This window comes from Magallana gigas, chromosome 8 (genome assembly GCF_963853765.1).
Source record: "Magallana gigas chromosome 8, xbMagGiga1.1, whole genome shotgun sequence".
NCBI lineage: Eukaryota > Metazoa > Mollusca > Bivalvia > Ostreida > Ostreidae > Magallana > Magallana gigas.
Genome location: NC_088860.1, coordinates 24,798,191 through 24,820,993, shown reverse-complemented (window position 1 = coordinate 24,820,993; position 22,803 = coordinate 24,798,191). Strand labels below are relative to the sequence as shown.

Sequence of the window (22,803 nt, the reverse complement as noted above, 5' to 3'; positions counted from 1 at the left end):
AAGTTTTTGCCATCTCGATTCGTACTTAATTTTTTTTTAACTTTATAACTGTATATGTACATGATATAATAATGTAAATTTTTTTAAACATCATCTTCAGAGTTTCTTTTTTATGTATATGGTAATAACAGAATTTTTTTTAGTATTGTTGAATTTTTCCACTGGGTGGTATATTTGTATTTGCAATGGTTGTGATCCACCCCTGTCAATTTCATATTGTGTATGACTTCTCACTTACTTTGAACCCCTGTTGCCATGGATTTTACAAATCTCAAATCTTGGGAGAAAAAGGAAGTATTTTTTAATGAAAAAGTTGTTCTCAGATATCTAAATACTAGTTTATGTTGTAAAATAATTATAACTTTCAAGTAGATAAATAGATAATATGTTGTAATAATATTAAGAACATTTTACGACAAAACATGTACTGTGTACTTATTTGTAATTAAGACTGCTGGTCTAATATACAGGCTATTATAGCAGTCAAGTTATGATTAGATTTTTTATGCAAATCTTTAGAACGAGCACTGCTATAAAAATCATATTCTAGAAAACCCAAATTATATGTGTAAAATTTATAGATATATAAAGATCAATTTGTATCTTGGGGCACTCGAAATTACGACTTGATGTCAGAACTTGAAAAGAATTGCATTTGCCAAGTTTAAAAAGCAAACGAGATCCTGAAATATTAATGACCATCTTTCCTGAAGAAAGTAATGGAACACTGTATTGTCTGTTCCAAATGGTAGTAATTTCTAGTCATTTATTCACGTGTAGCTTTTTTTTTCTTTTCCCATTAATGCAGTTATATAATCATGAATTTATAAATAAAGGAGAGAAAAATAGAACGTTGAATTTGAACATGTTTTTGGTGCAGTAACTGTGTGTATTAATTCTGGTGGTTTTAAGTATTATCATCATTGCCATTATTACACTTGTATAACAATTATGCATGGAACTTTTTGACAACCATAACAGCTGTGAACTACTTGTTGTATGGTTGGTATGTATGTATAGCAGCTTTGGAGTTGTATGTTAATGCTGAAATAAAGAAATAGCTTCGTGAGTTGTTCAATTTGAATAAAGGCCATTGGAATGAAAAAAAAAATGCCACCCAGCATACAGAGTACATCAGGCTCTTGTCTTGTGTTTAATCCCCTTCATGTCTTTGGTGATCAATTATGTTTTCAGTGGATCAGCTTTTGCATTTATATTGTTTTGTTCTAGTCTCTACGTAATTCTCTCAATTTTATATGCACAAGACGAAATTAATGATTAATTGAAAACTTTTTGGGATTTTTTTTAATTAGCTTGGCATGTGGATGTATAAAAGTTCAGACAACAAGCAAATTTATTGAAACTATGGAATCAAATTGCATGAAGGTAAACCAACACATTGGTGTTGGATCGCCCTAGAGAAGTATTCTATTAAAGGACGCTAGGTGGCGCTCTCCGTTTGTGTTAGATGTAAACCATGATGTCTCCGTCTTCTGCTATGTATTTGTATCATAATTCATGTCACTTGTGCAATATAGAATAAACACGTACAGAGAATTGTTGTGGAGTTTTGTTTTGAATACATGCCTCTTTTTGTACATTTCGTCATCATAGATTCTTAGTCAACTGACGCAGTTGGTCACTATCTTCAATGCGACCCCAGTCGCTACACGTAGAACCATTTTGACAAGACCTTGGACTTTCGGTGTGACGTAGCAATCTATTTCTTGCGTCAAAACAAGTTAAAAATGACGCGGTTTCCAGTGGCCAGCAATGAAATGGACAGCCCTTCGTCACATTGCTGTTTGACACACTACACGAAGTTCAAGCTCTTGTTAAAATGGTTCTATGTGTATTTATGGATAAGGTAGCCTGCAAGAGAATGCAATAATATCTATGATTTGATTTGAACATATTTTTATTGTACAAAAATACAATTAGGATTGGGCACAAGTTCCATAACTTAGACCGCCCTCTCCCAATACAAAGATATAATACAATATATGTGTACACAACAGAAATAAAGGTCAGTGGACAGAATGGCAGTATACATATATGCAATTGACATGTATATAATTAACAACGGTGTACTAGTAGTTATAAGATCAGTTAAATCTTTCAGTATTTTTGATAAAATTATAAACTAATGTAAATTAATGCTTGTTTTCATTGTCACTTACTGCACTGTCACCCCAAAGTAAAACATGAGTACATGTATTGACAATGTTAAGATTTACAATTTGAAAAACGTCATTAAATAGAACATTTCTAGCATCTTTATATTTATTACATGTGAAAAAATAATGGTAAGTATACTGTCTATGTGTATGTAGTCCAGGTTTTGACACATACAAATCAAAAACTAAAATAAAATTACATTGTTTTGGGGTTTAGTTGTTGATAAATTATCTAAAATCTGTTGATGCGGTCGTCCAGAGCAAGCGGAAAGAAAAACCTCGGTTAAGGAAAATCTAGGTCAGTGCTGGTTCGTCACGAGTCTCTTGGATTTGTTAAACAGGCACGTAGGTCGTGTGTAATGTGTGGTTGCTGAGGAGAGAGAGGGGTACATTTGCCTTCTAGTTTCAATTCAGTCCATTTTCATATTCATCACAGAAAAAATGACTTTCATATTAGCATGTAAATCTGAGGGTTGATTTGCAATAAATAAATAATGGGGAGGGTTGTGTAAGACTGCAAGTCCCTTCCCACAGTTGCCCCATTTGTTAACGACAGACTTTCTACGCAGTTACATGTACAGTTTGAAGCTGCAGCCAATTGGAGTGGTGGTTTCTTCCTCAAAGATTTAATTTAAAATTAACCAATCATACTGTAGCATTCTTTTGCCATTTTAAGCGCCAAAGCAATCTTTTGCTATAAAATCTTGGAAGCTTCAACCAATCACGGGGCGCAGTGCATCTAAATCTTCATCGTGATGTAAGCAACTTCACAGCGTGGTCCTGTTCTCGTGCGGTCATCGACATTGCAGAATGCGACCGAAGAAGTGCGGCGGAGTTGGAACTCGAGGACGACTGAACCAGCCGCAGGATGCTCTGCATAAGTACCATGTTGTTTAGTAGGTAAGTATTGCAAAGGTTAGTTATTTGATGCTTTAATTTTCAATTGTTGCGCGTTTCAACTTGTTGTATAACTAGTATTTTTTGTGTGTCGCTGAATTCCATTTCATAATCAACTATCTAGTGTCTTTAATGAAGTTAAATCTACTTTAAGTCATTTTAGTGTTACAATACATGTATATACTAACTCAAAGTTTAATTTCACTGACTCCTCCAAGGTTTATTTGATGATAAATTGTTTCATGCGATACACAGGCAGCACTGCTTTTTCAGAGCGCGTTTCCTGACATTTAGGCGGCCGACTGCAGCCATTGTGTATTAGGTCACATGGGTCTCTCTGCAATCAACAGCCATCCATCACAGTGCCAGAATGTGGGCTCCATACCAGACATACGCTGAACACGGTCTTTTATCAAGTTAGTAGTGAAACTGAATACTTAGTATGATATTTGATTGCTTATTTGTCTGACCGCGCGTTGTCCATTTAATACTGCTTTGTCCGCTATATTACTGCTACGAAAATTTGGGCGCTCTCTGTTGATTAAAAAAGTTTGAATTCTACGTGCACGATTCCACGGGGGCTCACCACTATCTATTATTGACCACCCCTAGCAATATACTTTAAAACGTATAGGCCAGGGGTGGTCAAAAAGCAAGGTGACTAAGAGATAATGACGAGCCCTACGCATGTAAGTCTTCAGGTAATGAACTTTAAAAACATCTACAATTCTTTATCTTGTACATTACATTAATTGTAAGTAGTTCTTTTAGTGTTTTTTAAAGTTTTTAAAGCGAGGAATAAATAACTTTTATTTTAGCAATATATGAAGCTTTAGAATTATTAAGAGCTTTCTTATGATTGATATGGACCCCCCCCCCCCCCCCTTGCCCGCCACCTTCTGTTTCATTTACATTGGAGTCTTCATTGCATTGGCTTTTTGTCTCGAACTGAATATTAACCAGACTATATATTAGCCAAACCCAAATGATACCAAACCCAAAGATGTACATGTAATTTGTGAAAGTACTTCTGCTTGTTCCGTTTCTTAGTTGGAGTTGCGTGAAATCAAAATGTGTAAAATAAAATGAATCATCAACTGCGAATCCAAGGGACGATCCTACATGATAAAGAGGATTAACAAGGCAATTCGGTTTGGGAAAAGAAAAGGATTAGTTTTCTTTCAATAGGAAAAAATGTGGCTGTCAGCCGCCGGATTGTTCCGTGCCGGAACCCGGGATTGAACCGGGGGCCTTTAGATCTTCAGTCTAACGCTCTCCCAACTGAGCTATTCCGGCTGACAAGTACTTAGAGGACTAATGTCACTGATGAGGTTGTATTTGTACTAATTATTCACCCGGAAACCGGATATAAGAGGTCAAAATGCCCCACCGCACAGCTATAGACATACCGATAGTAATTTGCCATGTTTACATGTGTATTATCTGAAATATCACTATTGCATTGTATACGTCATTTACACGTGTCTTGTCTTACATACATCAATATCTGCCTTGTTTATGACATGTTACACAAAGTTATGCATGATCGATTTATCGATATAAGTTGTAGAGAGAGTCTAAGAGACTGAACAAGACTATAAGCATGTTGATCAGTAAACATATAGTTTAAATTGTGTAATTTTGTGTGTGTGTTGAGTGTGTGTGTCACGTTACATATGTTCGAGCGAGAGATAAAGATCATATCCGCTGTACTGAGTGTATGTTGTTTTGGGCCCTGTTTCACGTGTATCTGTTTATTGCTGCGAAAACCCTATGAAATAAAGACATGTTATTAACTTATGCTGAAAATATCACTCTTGTTTCCTATACATGTACTAAGAATTTACATACTATGAAATATCTATAGACTGTCCATAACGATATGATATCGGGTAGACTCAAGTTTTATGTCACAATTTCTTCAGCTTTCTTGTAACGCTTCCAGTCATTAGTCTGGTACCCGCCCCCGCCACTGCGTTTTCACTTCGTTTTGGGGTCAGGTAAAAGCTGGCGCCATTTTGAAAATGGCGACCTCCATGACTGGGATGAGGTAGGAATTTACCACCGAGGAAAAAAACATGAATATCTTCTTATGACTCTGAAAAATAATTCAACCAACCCATACCGAGTGTTAATGACAATCAGTTGTATCGAAAAATGTAGTTTTTTGAGTATGTCAGACCCCTTTTATTAATTTATCGCCGTTTTTTGCAATGTTTACATACCCCCCAAATTAATTATCGATCTATAATTATTTAACCAAGGATGGCTTAACTTTCTAAATGAGTTGACAAGTTTACCTAAGCTATACACTAATGGAAATCACCGAAAAATCGGCAGGGCCACGCTTATATGACTGGAAATGCAGGTGCTAGAGCTCGAATTTCCTCTGTTTTAGTTTTTGTTGGTAGGTCATACTAAAACACACTTGGTTGGTTGTGTTCTTTTGGATAATATACATTGGATAAAATCGGATAAATTAAAGTACGTTTTCATTTATTTCTTTTAAAGAAAAGGGCATGAATTTGAGGTAAAATCTTAAGACTTAAGGCTGAGTATTTACTTGAGGAAAGTTGATGACGACGGGGCCAGGCTACAAAGAACTGAGTTGTTATAATGGTTGATCATGTCCACAAAAAAGGTAAATTAACCAGGTTATTTTTTTTTACAAGATGATTAAAAGAGTCTATTTTATAAATTAGAGTGCTGAAGCATACAAGCTAAATGCATGTACTTGTATTTACCAAGATGCTGGCACATGGAATACGTGGATTCTTTCTTTTAATATGTAATACATTTTGCTGCACCTTTGATTTGTTTTTAAAAAAAACCCACTATATTAGATATCTTAATTGTGGCATTACATCTGCCGAGAGGCCTTCAGCTGATCCTCAACAAAGATGCCAGTTCGTTTGATTTCATTTATTTACTTCTGGATTATAAGTGTAACTCTATTTACATGTATATGTTTTTCTTTTCTTTCAAGAGTTCCTGATATTAGAGCAATATTTCCATGTCTCTTGAAATGTGTGACAAATGAGGCTGCATTTCAGTGGTATGGTGGTGTTGTCAATTTTTGCTGCATTTTTGTTGAGAATTTATACAGACCTGAGATAATCCAGATATCATTCTAATTCTTCTTTAGTATTGTAGAAGCAAAACCCAAAATGTAAAATTTATGGATTTTTACTTTACTAAATAATAGTCTATAGATACACAAATCATATCTGAAAGATTTTGGTAGGTCTATCTGATGATAAAGCTGATCATGGAGCCTTCTCAAGGACAAACTAACACTCATCAAGTATTAGTTTCACCATGTTAAACTTACCTGTAGGTCTGTGAATCTCATGGTCAGTTCATACACAAAATTAAATAGTAAAAAGGTGTTGTAAACAACTGGATTTTAATGTATAAAAAAAAATAAAAATCAATACACTGAATACAGGTATCTCGAGTCAGGAACATATGCCTTAGTCGGTAGGGATATATGGCAAACAAAGTTTTAAAGTTTACTTGACTTGTTACTGTGCAATGTACATATAATTATATACTGCTTGATATTCCAATACACTGCACTGTATTATCAAATACTCATCAACTTCAAATTTTACCCAGATTAGGATTTGAACCTAAATCCCTTGTGTCAAACAAGTGCTTTTCCATTAAGCTATCCAGGTTATTTTTAAATGACATTGATGAGTTTCATAATGCATGTATATCTTATATAATTTTTTTATACAGCTCATTTTTGTTCGGATTTCAGCGCTTACCCATTGCAAATATTTATACATTGAATTTTAAAGAGTAAGAATGAATTTTAAAGAGTAAAAGAAAAGATTAATTATACTTATAATATAATGCACAAATGATGGAATTAGAATATAGCTTACCAATAAAGACAATGACATTAGTTATTTGCAATTGACCAAATTTTAAAGTTTGATGATTTTTCCCAATTCAACAGCCAAGGACTCCCTTTTGAAAACGGAAAAAAATTCACTGAACTACATTTCTAGATCTAATGAAGAATTGTGACATTTAATTTAACTTACCTATGGAGGCTACTAGGGATGGTACTGAACTAGCGTTGACAAAAGGTGTTTGCTACTCAAGGGGGTTGATCATCTAAGGTGTACCAAGGAGTATATTGTGCCAGCTCTACTCCATACCCACACTGGTCACTGTAGCTTATGATAAACAACTGTAAAATGAAATTCTTCTGAGAATGAAACTAGCTGAAGTAATAGTGGCTTCAATACAAAGTTATATACCTCTTGCACAGAGTTATGACCATCTACTGATGGAATTCTCAGTCTTACAGATAAAGTTTTAACAATTTTGGGCAGCTGGTCAGAAAGGATTTCATTGTGATTTTCTGTATCAATAACTCTTGACAAATAATGTATATCATCATGCATGTCCTTATCAAACTATGCAAAAACTCCTTTTTAATGTATTCCGAGTTAAATCTAATATGATAATGTTAAATGATTGATATAGAGGAAATTCGAGCTCTAGCACCTACATTTCCAGTCATGTAAGCGTGGCTCTGCCGATTTTTCGGTGATTTCTATTAGTGTATAGCTTAGGTAAACTTGTCAACTCATTTAGAAAGTTAAGCCATCCTTGGTTAAATAATTATAGATCGATAATTAATTTGGGGGGTATGTAAACATTGCAAAAAAACGGCGATAAATTAATAAAAGGGGTCTGACATACTCAAAAAACTACATTTTTCGATACAACTGATTGTCATTAACACTCGGTATGGGTTGGTTGAATTATTTTTCAGAGTCATAAGAAGATATTCATGTTTTTTTCCTCGGTGGTAAATTCCTACCTCATCCCAGTCATGGAGGTCGCCATTTTCAAAATGGCGCCGGCTTTTACCTGACCCCAAAACGAAGTGAAAACGCAGTGGCGGGGGCGGGTACCAGACTATCCAGTCATGATATTTTGCAAATAAGAGGGTTAAATGAAAAAAAAAAAATATTAATTGCCCTTATAGAGCCCCCAGTGAGGATCGAACTCACGACCCCTGGTTTACAAGACCAGTGCTCTAACCACTGAGCTATGGAGGCTGTTAATGCATATTTGAATGACATTTTTAAATTTATCTTATCCCGTACACATGAATTGATTATACATGTACCTTTCCAGTGTCCACGTAGTAGATTTACCTATGCTTAAGTACAGTAGTGTATGTCAATTACCAAAGGCTAATTCCTGCTAACTCGTGCAATATAATTTCCTTGAAAACTTGAAAATTATACGAGTAAAGAAAAGTAAATTTCAAGTGATACGTACGTCATTTCAGAAACGTTTTGTAAAAGTACAAGTGTTTCGGAGCAAATCAGTGTTTAAACGGTCAGACCACAAAACAAAGTTCACATGAAACCTTTTCTAAACAATACATATCCATATACATACTTCAATTTAACAATGTTAGAACCACCAAAATCCGATTAAAAATATATTATTTGTTGAAATTCATTTAGCTTTTTGACAATTATCGATTGTAAAATATACCAGAAATTAAAAAATAGTATTGTGTTTTTCCAGTCATGATAAACCAAAGAAGGTTAGTGTATATCGAATTAACTTGGAATACCGTATTATCTTCAAATATAATGAATTACGAGTATCGTCATCTTCCCAAGTCAAGGGTTTCTGATCCGCTTCGCTATGTAGAGCGAAGCGGATCAGAAACCTTCGACTTGGGATCGAAAATGGAGTATCGTTGAATCAAATCTATTTCCAGTCATTTCATATAGCATATTCTATGTCATAAATATCATATATTAAACAGTCACCGTTTATTCAAGTTCAACTTCCTCAAATTGACCAATGAGTGAACGTACTACCACAAATTTATATCACAAATCCTTCAGAAATTATCAAAAATTTAATCCTATACATATAGTCGCAGTCAAACCAATCAATTACCTTGATTCTGCCACAATTCTTCCACAATATATTATGAGCCAATCAATTACCTTGATTCTACCACAAATATTCCACAATTTATCATCAATTACCTTGACTCTACCACAATTCTTCTACAATTTAACCCCAGCCAATCAATTACCTCAATTCAACCACAATTCTTCCACAATTTTGCCCCAGCCAATCAATAACCTTAATTCAACCACAATTCTTCCACAATTTAACCCCAGCCAATCAATTACCTTCATTCTACCACAATTCTTCCACAATTTAACAACAGCCAATCAGTTACCTTAATTTAACCACAATTCTTCCACAATTTAACAACAGCCAATCAGTTACCTTAACTCAACCACAATTCTTCCACAATATATTACGAGCCAATCAATTACCTTAATTCTACCACAATTCTTCCACAATTTAACCCCAGCCAATCAATTACCTTCATTCTACCACAATTCTTCCTCAATTTAACAACAGCCAATCAGTTACCTTAATTCAACCACAATCCTTCCACAATTTAACAACAGCCAATCAATTACCGTCATCCTTCCAAAATTCTTCCAAAAATCTAAGCTCAGCCAATCACTGTGCATAATTCTTCCACAAATCTACCACAATTCTCCCACAAATTATACATTGCTGAGAATTGAGTTATCTCTCTTTTTACATCCGAGTGTTAAAGACCGGGGTTGACCTAGTCGACTATCTACACTGACGGCAATTAAGAATATAGGATAGCAGGCCCAAACTCCAAACTGATAACAACTGCAGCGAGAAACTATTAATAGATTGCTGCACCCAGAAGAACATTTAGGGTCATAAAATCTACTAGGGGAAACCTATACGCAGGCACGTAGCATCGTTTTTGAAAGTGGGGGGGCCAGACCCATCCAAAAAATCTTGACAAGCAAAAAAAAAAAAAAAAAAATAAGGGAAATTTAAAGTTTCCAAAAATCTTCAAAATCCTAATCCGTGGGGGGGGGGGGGGGGGGGGGGGGGTAGACTCAACTATACTTCCCAAAAAAAAATTTCCCTACCAAAATTTTTTTCTCTCCAAATCATGAAATTCCTAATCCGTGGGGGGGGGGGGGGGGGGGGGGGGGGGGGGGGGGGGGGGGGGAGTACCTTCAATTTGACTACTCATTTCCTAATTTTCATATCAATTTTTTACTAACTTCCAAAAAAGTGGGGGGCCAACTCCATTATAATTCATCTTTTTATATGTAAATTTTACAAAATTCGTTGCTGCGAGAAAAGGTGGGGGGGGCCAGGCCCCCCCTGGCCCCCCCTGATGCTACGTGCCTGATACGTGCTGTCAGTCTGTTACACTGTCCAACTTCACAGTTTATTTTATTGATATGAAACATGTTTGTAGCTTTATCATGAGTAACTACGTATCAAGTTCGAGTTTTGTTAGGATTGACCAAATTGATTAATTTCTAAATAATTTGTTGCTTCCTGAAAAATGAATAATGACTTATTTAGGGAATACAACCAAGTAACTTTTACACCATGTTTATAGAGGTTATAATTTTTATTTACTCTTTAAATTATGGAATAATTTATAAGTATGTTAAAAAGATTTTTGAAAACACACCCGTTTGTATTGCGGATAGGCTTATGTTTTCCAATGGACATTTTTCATAATGTTTTAATAATCAATATGAATAAATTAAGATCTTTAAGTAAAACAGATAGGTGCGCAGAGTTTTTTCCTCACTGAGTGTCCACACAGTACAAATGTAGATTAAACAGCCCTGTTGTGTGTCAAAAGAAAAATGAATAACACAGCATTTAGCTAAATGTTAATTCTGATGAATTGATAATTTTTTTTCACAATTTCAATGCATGAGTGTAATTTAGACAAAAGCAAAAAAGTTAATTGATTCATTGTACGGCGTAATAAACAATCAGCGAAAAGAGTATATTGACCATGCATCTTGTGTACATCGAACCAATGTGGAATGCCGTGTTATCTTTGATTCTGAGCTTCTATTAGAACCGTTTTAACAAGGCCTTAGACTTTCAGTAGGACGCTTTTTCTTGTGTCAAAACAAGTTAAAAATGACGCTGATGTCGAGTTGAATATACACAGATTGCGTAGTCTTGGCTCAAATGATGATTTCAAAGAGCAATGGCTGAGTGGCCAGCAATGAAATAGACAGGCCTACGTCACATTGCTGTTTGACACCAACTACCCAAAATCCAAGCTCCTGTTAAAATGGTTCTATGTGTAACTGAATCACATGTACCATTTTAGATGTCTTTGTGCCGTGTAGAAAAAAACAGAAGATGACATTCCCCGTTCGATGTAATTACATAATGACTATGCAATCAATAAATTTATCTCTGTCAGTCTATGCCTAAAATCTTTCAGAAATCATCCAAAAGTTTTTTAAAAGAATTAATTCTTAAGTTATAAGCGAAGTCATTACTATTCTTATATTAGTTCTACCACAAACCTTCCATAAATCTTCCAAAAATCTAATCCTAGCCAGTCATTGAGCCTAATTAATTCTTTCACAAATCTTCCACAATTCTTCTGATCCACAAATTGGTCAATGAGCTGTGCTGTGTATATATAGAGTATGTACAAAGCTGAGTTATCTTTCCTATAATAAGTGCATATTCAGTTCTCTGAAGAGGAATAGTTCATTTCGGATGTTTTTGCCTTATTAGTCTCCGACCGGAAAGCTTTGTGAGACTCTCTGCCAGTCATTCTGTTCCGACTTTATTTAATTTATAGTTCAGGGAATTGTTTTGAAACTTGTCCCTTCTTTCATAATAAGAAACTACAAAGCCTGCCACAATTCTTCCAAAAATCCCATTCCAGCCAATCATTGAGCTAATTCTTCCACAATTCTTCCACAAATTGACCAATGAGCTGCGGTACTGCATAAATTTATCTAAGAATAATATATTCGAGTGACCTCGCTTTGGACAGTGTAGTTGAGAAACCGAGCGAGATGCACATTATCTCTGGACATGTGTGTGTACGTCAGTGACTGTCATTCTGTCTCTAATTTGTTTTCTACATTTTTTGTCGTTATAGTTCTTTATAGATAGGAGAATTGATTTGAATATTGCTGTGTTGCTTCATAATGAAAATCTACAACTCTCTGCAATGTTTTTTTTTTTTTACTACAGTGTACTTATTTCTCATCAGTGATGTATATCTAGCATATTGACGAGAATGTACACTGTGACTGAATGTTTTTTCACCCTTTTAATCCCACTTAAAAAGTCTTGAATTTAGTGATTTACAAGGTAAAGCTTTTCATCACAAGTGATTCTACAATATGTAAACAAGTCCTTAAGGCCATTTTTTCATTTCAAAACATTTACATCTTCACAGTTCACAAGTCTTATAGACCATATAAACGCAATGTTCTGTGTTTTCTTCTGATGGTTGTTTTAGTTTGTTTTTGTTAAAAAATATCAATTAAAATATTGATATTTAGAATTTAAAAAATAAATATAACTATATTTCAGAATACAAAAAGAAAAAAAATGAACATCCCGCGAGGCGGATTTGAACCACCGACCTAAGGATTACTAAGTATAGGCACTCTACAGTCCTCCGCTCTACCAACTGAGCTATCACGGGATAAGTAATGTGACGGTAAATGTTGTTTATCAATGTCACATGTTAAAGTATTTCTAATATTGATTTTTTCCTTCAGTCAAGCGTAACTGACAAAGGCTTCGTTCATTCATAGGAAGCAAGGCTTGCAATTATGTAAACTTGCAAAACAAGTAATACGTAAGCAATGCAAAGTGGCATTTATTATATATTATCATTATGGGTCATTAGATTACTGATAGACTGTTCTCTATGAGAAGGTTAATAGAAAACTATATACAAACTTTTGATTATTGTTGTGTCACCTATAGCTGTCAGTTGATTTATATACATACAGAGTTATCCATTTTGTTTGTAGAGTATTGTGTAATTTCCCTGTATGGTGTATAAAATATCATTAATATCCAAATTTTAAAAAAAAAACTCTCTCTCTCTCAGAGAGAGAGAGAGAGAGAGAGAGAGAGAGAGAGAGAGAGAGAGAGAGAATTCAAGCAGTCCTTTCTCTCAGTGTTAAGATTAGTTGTAATGGATATTTGAATAAAAATTGTTTCGATTCTGTTAAATAATTCATTTGAATGTACTTTAAGATATTGATCATTCAACCCCTTTAAAATTTTATTCAAATTATACATTTAAAAAATTTAAATTTTTATTTTCCGCAATTTGAATATTTTGAATTTTTAACCAAAATATGAGCTTCATATCGGAAAATTAATTGCCTTGAATTTATAATTAACTTCACTTTATTAATATTAAATATGCACCTTTTCTCTAGTTTCCAAGAACAATGCTCCCTGAAGAGAGCTATGACCATCGTTTGAGAAGATGCTTCAATTTATTGTTTTTAAACTTCACACTATATAACAATATTAAACTTACACAAAATGATAATTATTCAATTGAGTGATTATCTTACCAGAGCGTAAAAAAATCAAACAAGTGCCACAATATTGTATATAATATTTAAATGCAATTTGTAAAGTCTTATTTGATGTATCCATACAAGTTGTATGTGTCGGGTGCCTACACTCTCTCTCTATCACTTAAAATAAAATCACACTCATTCAAGTCTTCACAGTATTATTTTGACTTTGTTATCATTTTAATAATTTATGAAATGGTTTTGTCAAAATGACACTGGGTGGGTGTAAATTCAAAATTTATACAATATGACAGATTGAACGAAGTACTAGTATACGGAATAGATTACGCAATACTACTGACTAACTGAGTGTTCCAACTTTTTATTAACTGTTTACATTGCGAAGATGATAAAACTGTTGGCGTCGCCATTATAAAGTCTAAAGGGCATTATATAGGACGCAGCTACCCCCAGATAGGTAAGGACGTGTATTTTTGTTCCCCGGAGTGTAACTTTTACATACTGTACGTATTTCTGGTACTTCAACTACCGCGATCAAATCAGATAGTTTACAAGCATTCTCGTTGTACAAATTCCTAGAATTTCGATGTAAAATCCATAAGCCTCAACTGAATATTCACGGAGAAAGGGCTGGTTTGTGCAGGATACTAGTAAGTCACCAAAATTTCAGAACGTTATATTGAAATTTTCATTTTGGACCACTACATTGCACAAGAACAGCACTTTGAAGCAGGTCTGTTTAAAAGAATGAATTGTTCCGGGGATAATGTTCAATAAAAATATTTATAAATACAATGCCAAGAACACTTGAAAGGTGACAGATAACGGCTAAAAAGCGATGACGCTACAAGATTACACAAATCAGGCCACATGTACAGTACACAGTCTATTATATAATAATGGTTTACATGTTTATTCAATAGGTCAGGTCAGATTGTTATTGCATAAGAATAAAGTAAAAATAAGTTTTAAACGCAGCAGAGTAAGGGAACTAGTCAGGTTTTTTAGACCTTCTCTCGTTATAGCACGCCCCTTTCAGCTTCGTTCATTTCGCTTAACCATAAATTGATAACCGATTTGTGTCAAATTTTCAAATAAGCATTACTTTTGAAACTGTCCGAAAATAAAAGAAACTTTTCACTAGTATCACATGTTTGCATTACAAAATACATATACAGAATCATATGTAACCTTTTTAAAAGCTTTTGCAAACAATCGAGATGTTCATGATAAATAATTTGGCTTGAGTACTATAGTATAGTGTATTCTCTGCTTATGTTGGCTACTTTTTGCATAGTAACTATGCAAGCACCTGGACCAAAATTTAAAGAAAAATGCTCAATGGATGCAATTTATAAGGAAGCATTCTTTTGAGTATTATGAGGTGATAATTTCGGTCGGGGCGTCGTGATCAAATCCAAGGGCTTTACGATAAATTTGATCACGCATCGACCGAAATTATCACCTCATAATATTCAAAGAATGATTTCTTATTACATATATAATTTTAAACCATCGTACGATTAAATAATTAAATATAAATAAGCAAACCAGCTCGCGCCTCAACTAGGCTTCATTTGAAGTTATGGGTTTTATAGTACAAAATCGATACGTAGTGTTATCACAGGCAAAGACACTGGAAAATATGAATATATACAATTTATATTATTATGTGATGAATGTTCTTTGGGTTTTAGGCACCACAATGGGTAAATTGAAGACACTTGGTGTGATTCTATCGATAGTATTGGCAGTGTTGGCCTACTGCCTCTACACACCAATGCCACCGGAAGCGGAAGAGCCTTTCCAACAGATGAAATTCTTGGCCAAGTTCAAATCCATTATGGGATTTGTAAGTGTGATTTATTTTTTTCTACGGTTCTATGCATTCCAGTGCTTTGTACCATTTTACAACTTTTTAATATATTATAAACATGGTTAAAACACATAAGGTGAAGTATATCCACTTAAAACGCGGTTCTAAGCGCAATATTCTGGGTTGTATTGCTCTTGTGTACATTAGTGTGGACACCAAACTTTTTTTTGGACACCAAAACCGGTACCCAACAATCCGGACATCAGATATCAGAATCTTTCACTTCAAATCCCGACCAATTTCCCTTTTCTTTCAGGTATCTCTTTTGGACATGGTTGGTCTTGATGGTATGGACACTTTCAGAAAGTTACGCTCCGCCAATCCAGTCGTAGATCCCAACGACACCGTCACAGTACAGTGAATAACATTTCTATATGGACTTTCTCTATGTATACATTAATTATCTTTTGTATCAAATCATATTTTGGACATCAGTGCTTGAGTGATGGTGAAAAAAAATCCTTAAAAAAATTATTTTCAGACGCAAATCTTGACTATATGTAAATGAAGGAAAATGAGAATCCTTTTCATTAACATCTGTCAGTCATTATGAAATATACCGTTAAACTTGTAAAAATCTGGCAATCTGATAAAAAATATACCCTTCAGAAACATTGACTTTCGACGAGTGTAATGAGAAGAAAGGTGGTATTAATCAGACCTGCCGAAGCAATGTCGCCTTACTTTGGAAAATGAAATCTTCTTCGAATTTCTCAGTCTGTAGATGGGACATTTGACGGTGTCGACGTTCGGGTATATCGCCCCAAGGACCAGGGGAAGGACGAGATCCTCCCAGCCCTGGTGTTCTTCCACGGCGGGGGATGGGTGTTTGGCTCAAGAGGTACGTACTGCTAATCAACTGCGCCGCGAATATTTTGTCGCCACGAATCAGTTTGTCATGCAATCTAAATAAAATTAGAACTTCTGTCTGCTCCCCGCTTTTTTAAGGCAGATACAAGATATTTAATTAGATTGCCTGTGATGTCTCTTCTATTTGTTTTTAAAAAAAACCCAGTGATATTGTCGCAAAAATAAATAATGATGGTAAGTCTGATTTCATGTTTTGAATCCATTGAGGTTGCATTTGCGTTTTTGTTCAATTTTTTTCAGATTCCCACGATGTGTTGATGAGAAGATTTGTCAGAAAAAAGCGGATGGTAGTTGTATCTGTTGAGTATGTGCTTAATCTGGCATGTTACAGAACAGTTAGCCTCAAAGTATTATTGAGATCAAATAAAGTAAGAGGTATCTCCAAATTAACGTAAATACATGTACATATTCAAAAATAACCGTTATGTTTCTCCATAGAGTCAAAATGCATGATACATCCCAAGTGGTTTGTGGAAGAAAAGCTAATTTTGTTGTTGCAGTTTATAAGTTACATATACATGATTGTACATTGTTTAATTAATTAATTAATACGAGAAGGAGAATTCTGTTTGACTGAAAAGTGGAACTATTTTAAGTTTGTTCTAGTTTAAAGATTCTATTGAGAAGTAAATGTTTTTGAAAAGGTACAGATTAGCTCCTGAATTTCATTTCCCCGTCCCAGCAGAAGATTGCATTACCGCTACAAGGTACTTCCTTCGTCATTCCAAGAAATATCGAGCCGATCCTAAGAGAATTGGTGTCATGGGTAAGCTTAGAAAACAGTATTGTCTTACCATCTTCTTCCATTTTATGGCACACGTATCATACCTATGGTCACCTTGTTATCCCCTCACTACATTGCCAACAAGTACGCTTTTTGACAATTTCGGAAAATTTTTATACTTTGCGATTCAACCGTAGAAGCGGCAACTTGGGTTTCAAGCTTTTTTTCGAACAGCTTATTTTAAAACAGTAATATTAAAACAAAGATATGTTTGTCCACAAGTTAGTATGTTAAAGGGAATTAATCTGGCAAGGAAATTGGTTTCTTGTTGTTGTCTTTATGATAAGTTATGAGGGGATAATTATGATAGATGTTAAAGATGAGGAAAGGATCCGGAGCAATAGTATATCTTCTTGCATGATACTCGGTATTTAGAATGAGATTGAATGATACATTGCTATAACAAATGTTTTTACAGGTGACAGTGCTGGAGGAAACTTGGCAGCAGCCGTGTCACAGGCGCTGACAGGTCCGGATTTTACCGACCTCCCAAAACTCAAGGTCCAAGTCCTGATTTACCCGGCGCTGCAAGCGTTCCAGTTCCGGTCGCCGGCCTATGTTAAATACGCGGGGTCATCAGTTCCCGGGCTACTGAACGCGGAACGCATGTCGGAATTCTGGCTGCGGTATGCCTATGGACACGACTATCTAAAAGTGAACCACTTGGATTTATTGGCCGGAAAACATCTCACTGAGGAATGGCTGAATTCGAAGGAGGCTAGCTATGTTGATGTAAAGCATTTACCCCAAATGTTAAGAGAAGGGTACGCGGCCAGCGCAGATTCTGTACCAAATGTTACGCTGTCAAATTTCGTGAAAACAGTGTTTTTAAACCCACTGTTTTCTCCATTATTGGCTGATGGTGAGAAAATTAGAGGGTCTCCTAGCACATATATGTTGACAGCGGAGTTTGACCCTCTCCGTGACGACGGGTTCTACATGACTAAGAGATTGCGGGAAATGAATGTGGCGGTAGAGCACAGGCATTTCACGGGAATGGACCACGGGTTTTTGTCTGTATTCAGCTATCAAAATAGTGCCAAAGCCGTTACTGAAATTTGCAACTATTTAGATAAATCATTATAACGTTAAGATTGTTATTTATAATTGCAGTTGTTTTAATGAATAATAGTAGTAAATGAATAAATAAATATCCACGTGTGTTGTCTGACTTATCTTTGAAGACAAACGAAATTAAAGAATTAAACATTTACATGTATGGATCTACCGACAGTTCCAGTAAGCTCATGGCAACATATAAAAAGCGGACAGAATCTTGTACTTTTACTTGTTTTAAAACCAAAAAAAAAAATAGGTGACGAAACTGACGTTATATGGAGATGAGTAGATAAAGAAGTCACGTATTCATACCTCCTAGAAATAATCAAATATTTATTGAATGTAGCAAATTTACGCTTTAAAACCAGATATCGATACTACTATATTAAAATAATAGAGTCGAATTTTTTAGCTTTAATACCGATAGATCGGAAGAGTACTGTCTTTTGTTTTATATATTCTAAACATCATTGATACTTGAAGATTACCAATTTGTTTTTGTTTTTTCTCAATCAAGCTTCGCTAATTAATAATCAACGAAAATTCTTCAAACAATTCCGGAAATAATCTGAAATTTTTGGATTTTACAATATTGCGCATGCGCATTACATTCACGCTAAATCACGAGAGGCTCTTTATTTTATGTTTCCACAATATCACATTTGCATGGATAAACTCAGAGACGATAAAACAAATGCGTGTAAATTTTCATTGAAAATTTGTCATATTTATATTCTGTTCATCAAAGGAAATACGGGAGATTACGCTAACTCAGTGCATTTAATATGAAAAATCCCGATAGTTCCGAATGTCAACTCAAAGCGAGTGAAAAAGGTTGCTGGAGAAGGTGTTCAATTCTTCATTAATAATATTTATATTTTTAGATGAAAGGTATTTACAGCCTCAAAATGGTTTATTAATTTTCTCCAAAATCGTTTCGGGGCGATTCTGCAATTTTTGGCTACATTACGGGTATATGGGAGGCATTTTAACTGTGGTATAGGCCTGTCCCGAGACACACTTAGATAATTCTAACTAAGCAGAGTGTAGTGAAATTAATAGCATTATTGTAGGCTTAAAGCTTTATTATGTAAATGGCAACAATATGGTGTGTCGATGTATCTATTTCGTAAATTATGTCCGATATCATACATGTATACAATGTCAACCCGTGCACGTACGGGTCAAAGTCTAGTATGATTTTAAAAAAAAGTTGCTCACGTGCTTAATTCGCCACCAGGTGGTTCAAAATTCTATTTGACGTCACGACCTCTAGGGGTCTGTCATCAGTAAACGCTGAAGGTGCAAAAATTAAAAAATTTTGCAATCGATTCATCAATGTCATATATATGTTACTTCTAAATAAACAAATGGTTTTTTGCAACCTACAAAAGTTTTTCTTAAATAGTATTTTATAGCTAAGTGTATAATAACCGACGCAAATTTGTGTGTGGTTTTTCGTTTAGAAGGAATATGGAAGGGGGGGGGGTTGGTTGTGAAGGGGGATGGTTGTAATGATCAATTTGATTAAATAAGGTAGGTTATCATTGGGTAATAATCTAGTACAAAAAGATGGATTATCTATTTAGAACCATTTTAACAAGACCTTGGACTTTGGGTAGTAGTGTCAAACAGCAATGTGACGTAGGCATGTCTATTTCATTGCTGGCCACTCAAAAAGTGTAGTCATGTCAAGGAGGGGTAGAACGAGTTAACCATCCGATGTACCAAGGCGTTTTAGATTATGATTTTTTCATGCCATGAACTATTATTTAATAGAAAGAAATTCTAATTTATTAGGTTTAAAATTTGAATGTTATCCCCTATCTTTATACAGAGATCTGCTTTGAAATATGGTTTTATCGTTTTTCAGCCCAGGAGAGAACGTGACATTTAGAAATAATAATTTTATATAAATATTACTTGTGTTGTTTTCCGAGTTATTCCTTTAAAACATATATGTAGTTTTAGTTAAGTAGACTACAAGGCAACGTAAGAAGTTGCATTTCTTCGATAATTAAATGTTAAATGTCCAAGATGGATAGTTTTCACATCTTATCAAACAAGCATTCTGAGAGTATTGCATTAGCAATACACGTCCCCTACCGGTTAGTGGAAATTGTGAAAACAATGCACTGTTATGCAGAATATCGAACCCGAACATAAAGAAATTGGAATATAAAAAATAATTTTCTCGAAAACATGTCAACCAGACGCTACAAAAGTGTAAACTTATCTGTAGTTTGACATTTTGAAACTGTTCAGCAAATTTCAGATTATTCCTCAAACGCATAAAGAAAAAAAGTGTGGAAAACTGAAGTGGAACAGACTGACGGACGCAGGGGAAAGCTTTAGTCCCCTACCGGTGAAAACCGGTAGGGGACTAATAAGTAGCACGTGAGCATAAAAAAATATATCATTTCAATATAAATACGTTACAAATCAACTAACATGTACTTAGCTGTGTTGTCAACATCACAGTATCTAATAAATCGTTATAAAGATTGTTGAAAACATTTTGTTAACGGTATTTACAAAGTTTTACATTCGTTTCAATAAGTAATCGTAATGAACAAATGAGTTATTATATCTAATATTGCCTTTGTGGATGTATGCGAAGGGTTCAGAAAAGTAAGAGTTGAAATGGCTACTGTACATATAGGAAGCAATTGTCCAGAATCATAGACATTAACACCCAGTTTATACCCTGGAGATGAAATCTGACGTTTATAGGGAAGTGATGAATATTCATTAATCAGTGGAATCATCTAATATTTATTCGACATATATATTTCTAAGCAAGTTTACACATCATTTACTTCACCTGTCTGATTAGTCACATACTTACTTCTTCCTTTCAGTTCTGCTTTGATAGTCGTTTAGTATGCATGTCCATACATCTACCCATCAATCAACGCTGATTATGTTAAACAAAATATGATTTTGCTGGAGAGGGGGTTGTATACTAGAACACTTTCTATAATTTTTAGGGGACCTATTGCAATTGGTCTTTGTCCGTCGTCGTGCGTCGTCCATCATGCGTTGACAATTTAACATTTTTAACTTCTTCTCAAAAACTACAACCAGAAATTCATGGTTCTAACAACCCCCCCCCCCCACCCCACCCCCGGACGCCGTAAGCGGGGTCAAGTATGCAAAGAAAGCATAATTTTCAAATATCTTCTTCTCTTTTCCCACACATGTGGTGTAATAATTATATACATTGTTATGATGTCCATGAAGCCCTCTTCCAATATTGTAAAATTCGTGTCCCTATGTTCAGGGGTTCAGGCCTTAGGGTGTGGCCAATATGGCTTTATCCTTAAAAATGTATTAAAACTCTGAAAATCTATATATTTGAGAAAAACTAATAAATGAGGGGTTATGGTGTCCATGAAGATGGTCCCTGGGACAGAGGTTTAGGCCCTAGGGTGGAACCAATCTAGCCATATATAAGAAATACATTAAATCGTAGTGTTGGGCCACAACCATATTCACCAATACCTTACTGACAACTCGTGTAAACATCTAGTACAGTCCTTATTTAATAGCCATCTGGACTATGCTACCGGCGTCCTGTACGGATTGCCGGAATGATAAAACGGTCGCAGTTATTACAAAATCGCGCAGCAAAACTTGAGCTGAAGTGGAAGTCGACTGATAGCTCTACAGAAGCTCTTATGCGATTACACTGATTACCCTTCTATTATCGAAGTATACGAGAATCACCATATAACATTCGCTCCATAAGCACTAAATGTCCCTGCAGTCAAACGTAAAAACCTTTGCTGCCGGGTCATTTGCAATATCAGGACCTACCGTTTGAAAGAATTACCAATAAGTATTAGAACTATTCGGGATATTAAAAAAGCTTATCATTTTTAAGCGCAAGCTAAAGGCATTTTATTATACGTGTGCTTCTAAATATCTATGTGCATTTTTTAAAAACTGTGAATTCTTACACAAGACGATATTGACATTTCAAAACTCTACACGAATAATAGATCTATTTATATACTAGTAATGATAACAATAATACCATTGGACTTATTTTTGGAATGGGTTTTAATTAAGTTATAGCCATCTTCTTCGTTAAATTGTAAACAACATGGGAATTGGAGGGAAATATCAATGAACTACATGTCTGTAAAGTACAGAAACAAATCAGATGTGAAAAAATCCAGCCTTATTAAAATTAGAACTTCCGCCCGCTTCCTATTGTTCGATACGTCGCCTTTACTATTTTTGGCCGCTGAAGCTAAAGTATAGAAAATCCGAGATTCCCCTGACTCTTACCCCCCCCCCCCCCCCACACACACACACACATGTTTATGAACTAGTGTTTTTCAAACATCCAATAATAAAATCGGTTTAACAGTCAGAGGAGTCTCAGATTAGGGTTTAGAATTCAAAATGAAGCTTAAAATGCAAACACGAGACTCTCTGACATGTCTACCAGTGGACCTCTTGTAACTTTTTTTTTTAATTTTGGCGTGTTACATTTTTGTAATTCAACTGAGGAAAATAACAATTGTAGCATGAAGTGCGATATATGCAGCTTAAATTAATTATAGTAATTAATTATACATTGTTATCTTGCATACAATATTAATATGCATATGAGAACAGCGCTGTTGATAATTCAACTACTAGAATATCATAGGAAGAGATATGAGTGTCAACGCAGAGATTAAATCAATAAAAAAAATCAACTTCTCTATT

General features: G+C 34.9%; 1 protein-coding gene and 3 non-coding genes across 6 annotated transcripts; 1 reads left to right on the top strand and 3 right to left on the bottom strand.

The window, feature by feature from the left end:
• Positions 1-3,439: 3,439 nt before the first annotated feature.
• On the top strand, positions 3,440-18,177 carry LOC105345866 (arylacetamide deacetylase). 3 transcript variants are annotated; one of them, XM_034473842.2, is made up of 7 exons: positions 3,440-3,490; positions 15,190-15,344; positions 15,625-15,720; positions 16,086-16,209; positions 16,479-16,542; positions 16,883-17,004; positions 17,441-18,177. In XM_034473842.2, exons 1-7 carry the CDS (start codon positions 3,445-3,447, stop codon positions 18,106-18,108), a joined length of 1,275 nt encoding a protein of 424 aa, XP_034329733.2. In that variant the 5' UTR covers positions 3,440-3,444; the 3' UTR covers positions 18,109-18,177. The 3 variants fall into 3 exon arrangements, with proteins under 3 accessions (XP_034329733.2, XP_065924692.1, XP_065924693.1); XM_066068620.1 differs by lacking the exon at positions 3,440-3,490 and adding an exon at positions 13,823-13,949; XM_066068621.1 differs by lacking the exon at positions 3,440-3,490 and adding an exon at positions 13,977-14,142.
• Positions 4,298-4,370, bottom strand: Trnaf-gaa (transfer RNA phenylalanine (anticodon GAA)). The gene has a single exon. It is a non-coding gene; the product is annotated as a tRNA-Phe (tRNA).
• Trnat-ugu (transfer RNA threonine (anticodon UGU)) lies at positions 8,086-8,158 on the bottom strand. Its single transcript has one exon. It is a non-coding gene; the product is annotated as a tRNA-Thr (tRNA).
• Trnay-gua (transfer RNA tyrosine (anticodon GUA)) lies at positions 12,544-12,633 on the bottom strand. The gene is given in 2 exon segments: positions 12,544-12,579; positions 12,597-12,633. It is a non-coding gene; the product is annotated as a tRNA-Tyr (tRNA).
• Positions 18,178-22,803: the final 4,626 nt, after the last annotated feature.

Bases quoted from the DNA above. Each gene is read 5' to 3' on its own strand.
- LOC105345866 (XM_034473842.2), top strand. From the start codon at position 3,445: ATGTGGGCTCCATACCAGACATACGCTGAACACGGTCTTTTATCAA. The intron at 16,543-16,882 runs GTATGTGCTTAA...GTTTTTGAAAAG, and splicing joins ATGGTAGTTGTATCTGTTGA to GTACAGATTAGCTCCTGAAT. The intron at 17,005-17,440 runs GTAAGCTTAGAA...ATGTTTTTACAG, and splicing joins TAAGAGAATTGGTGTCATGG to GTGACAGTGCTGGAGGAAAC.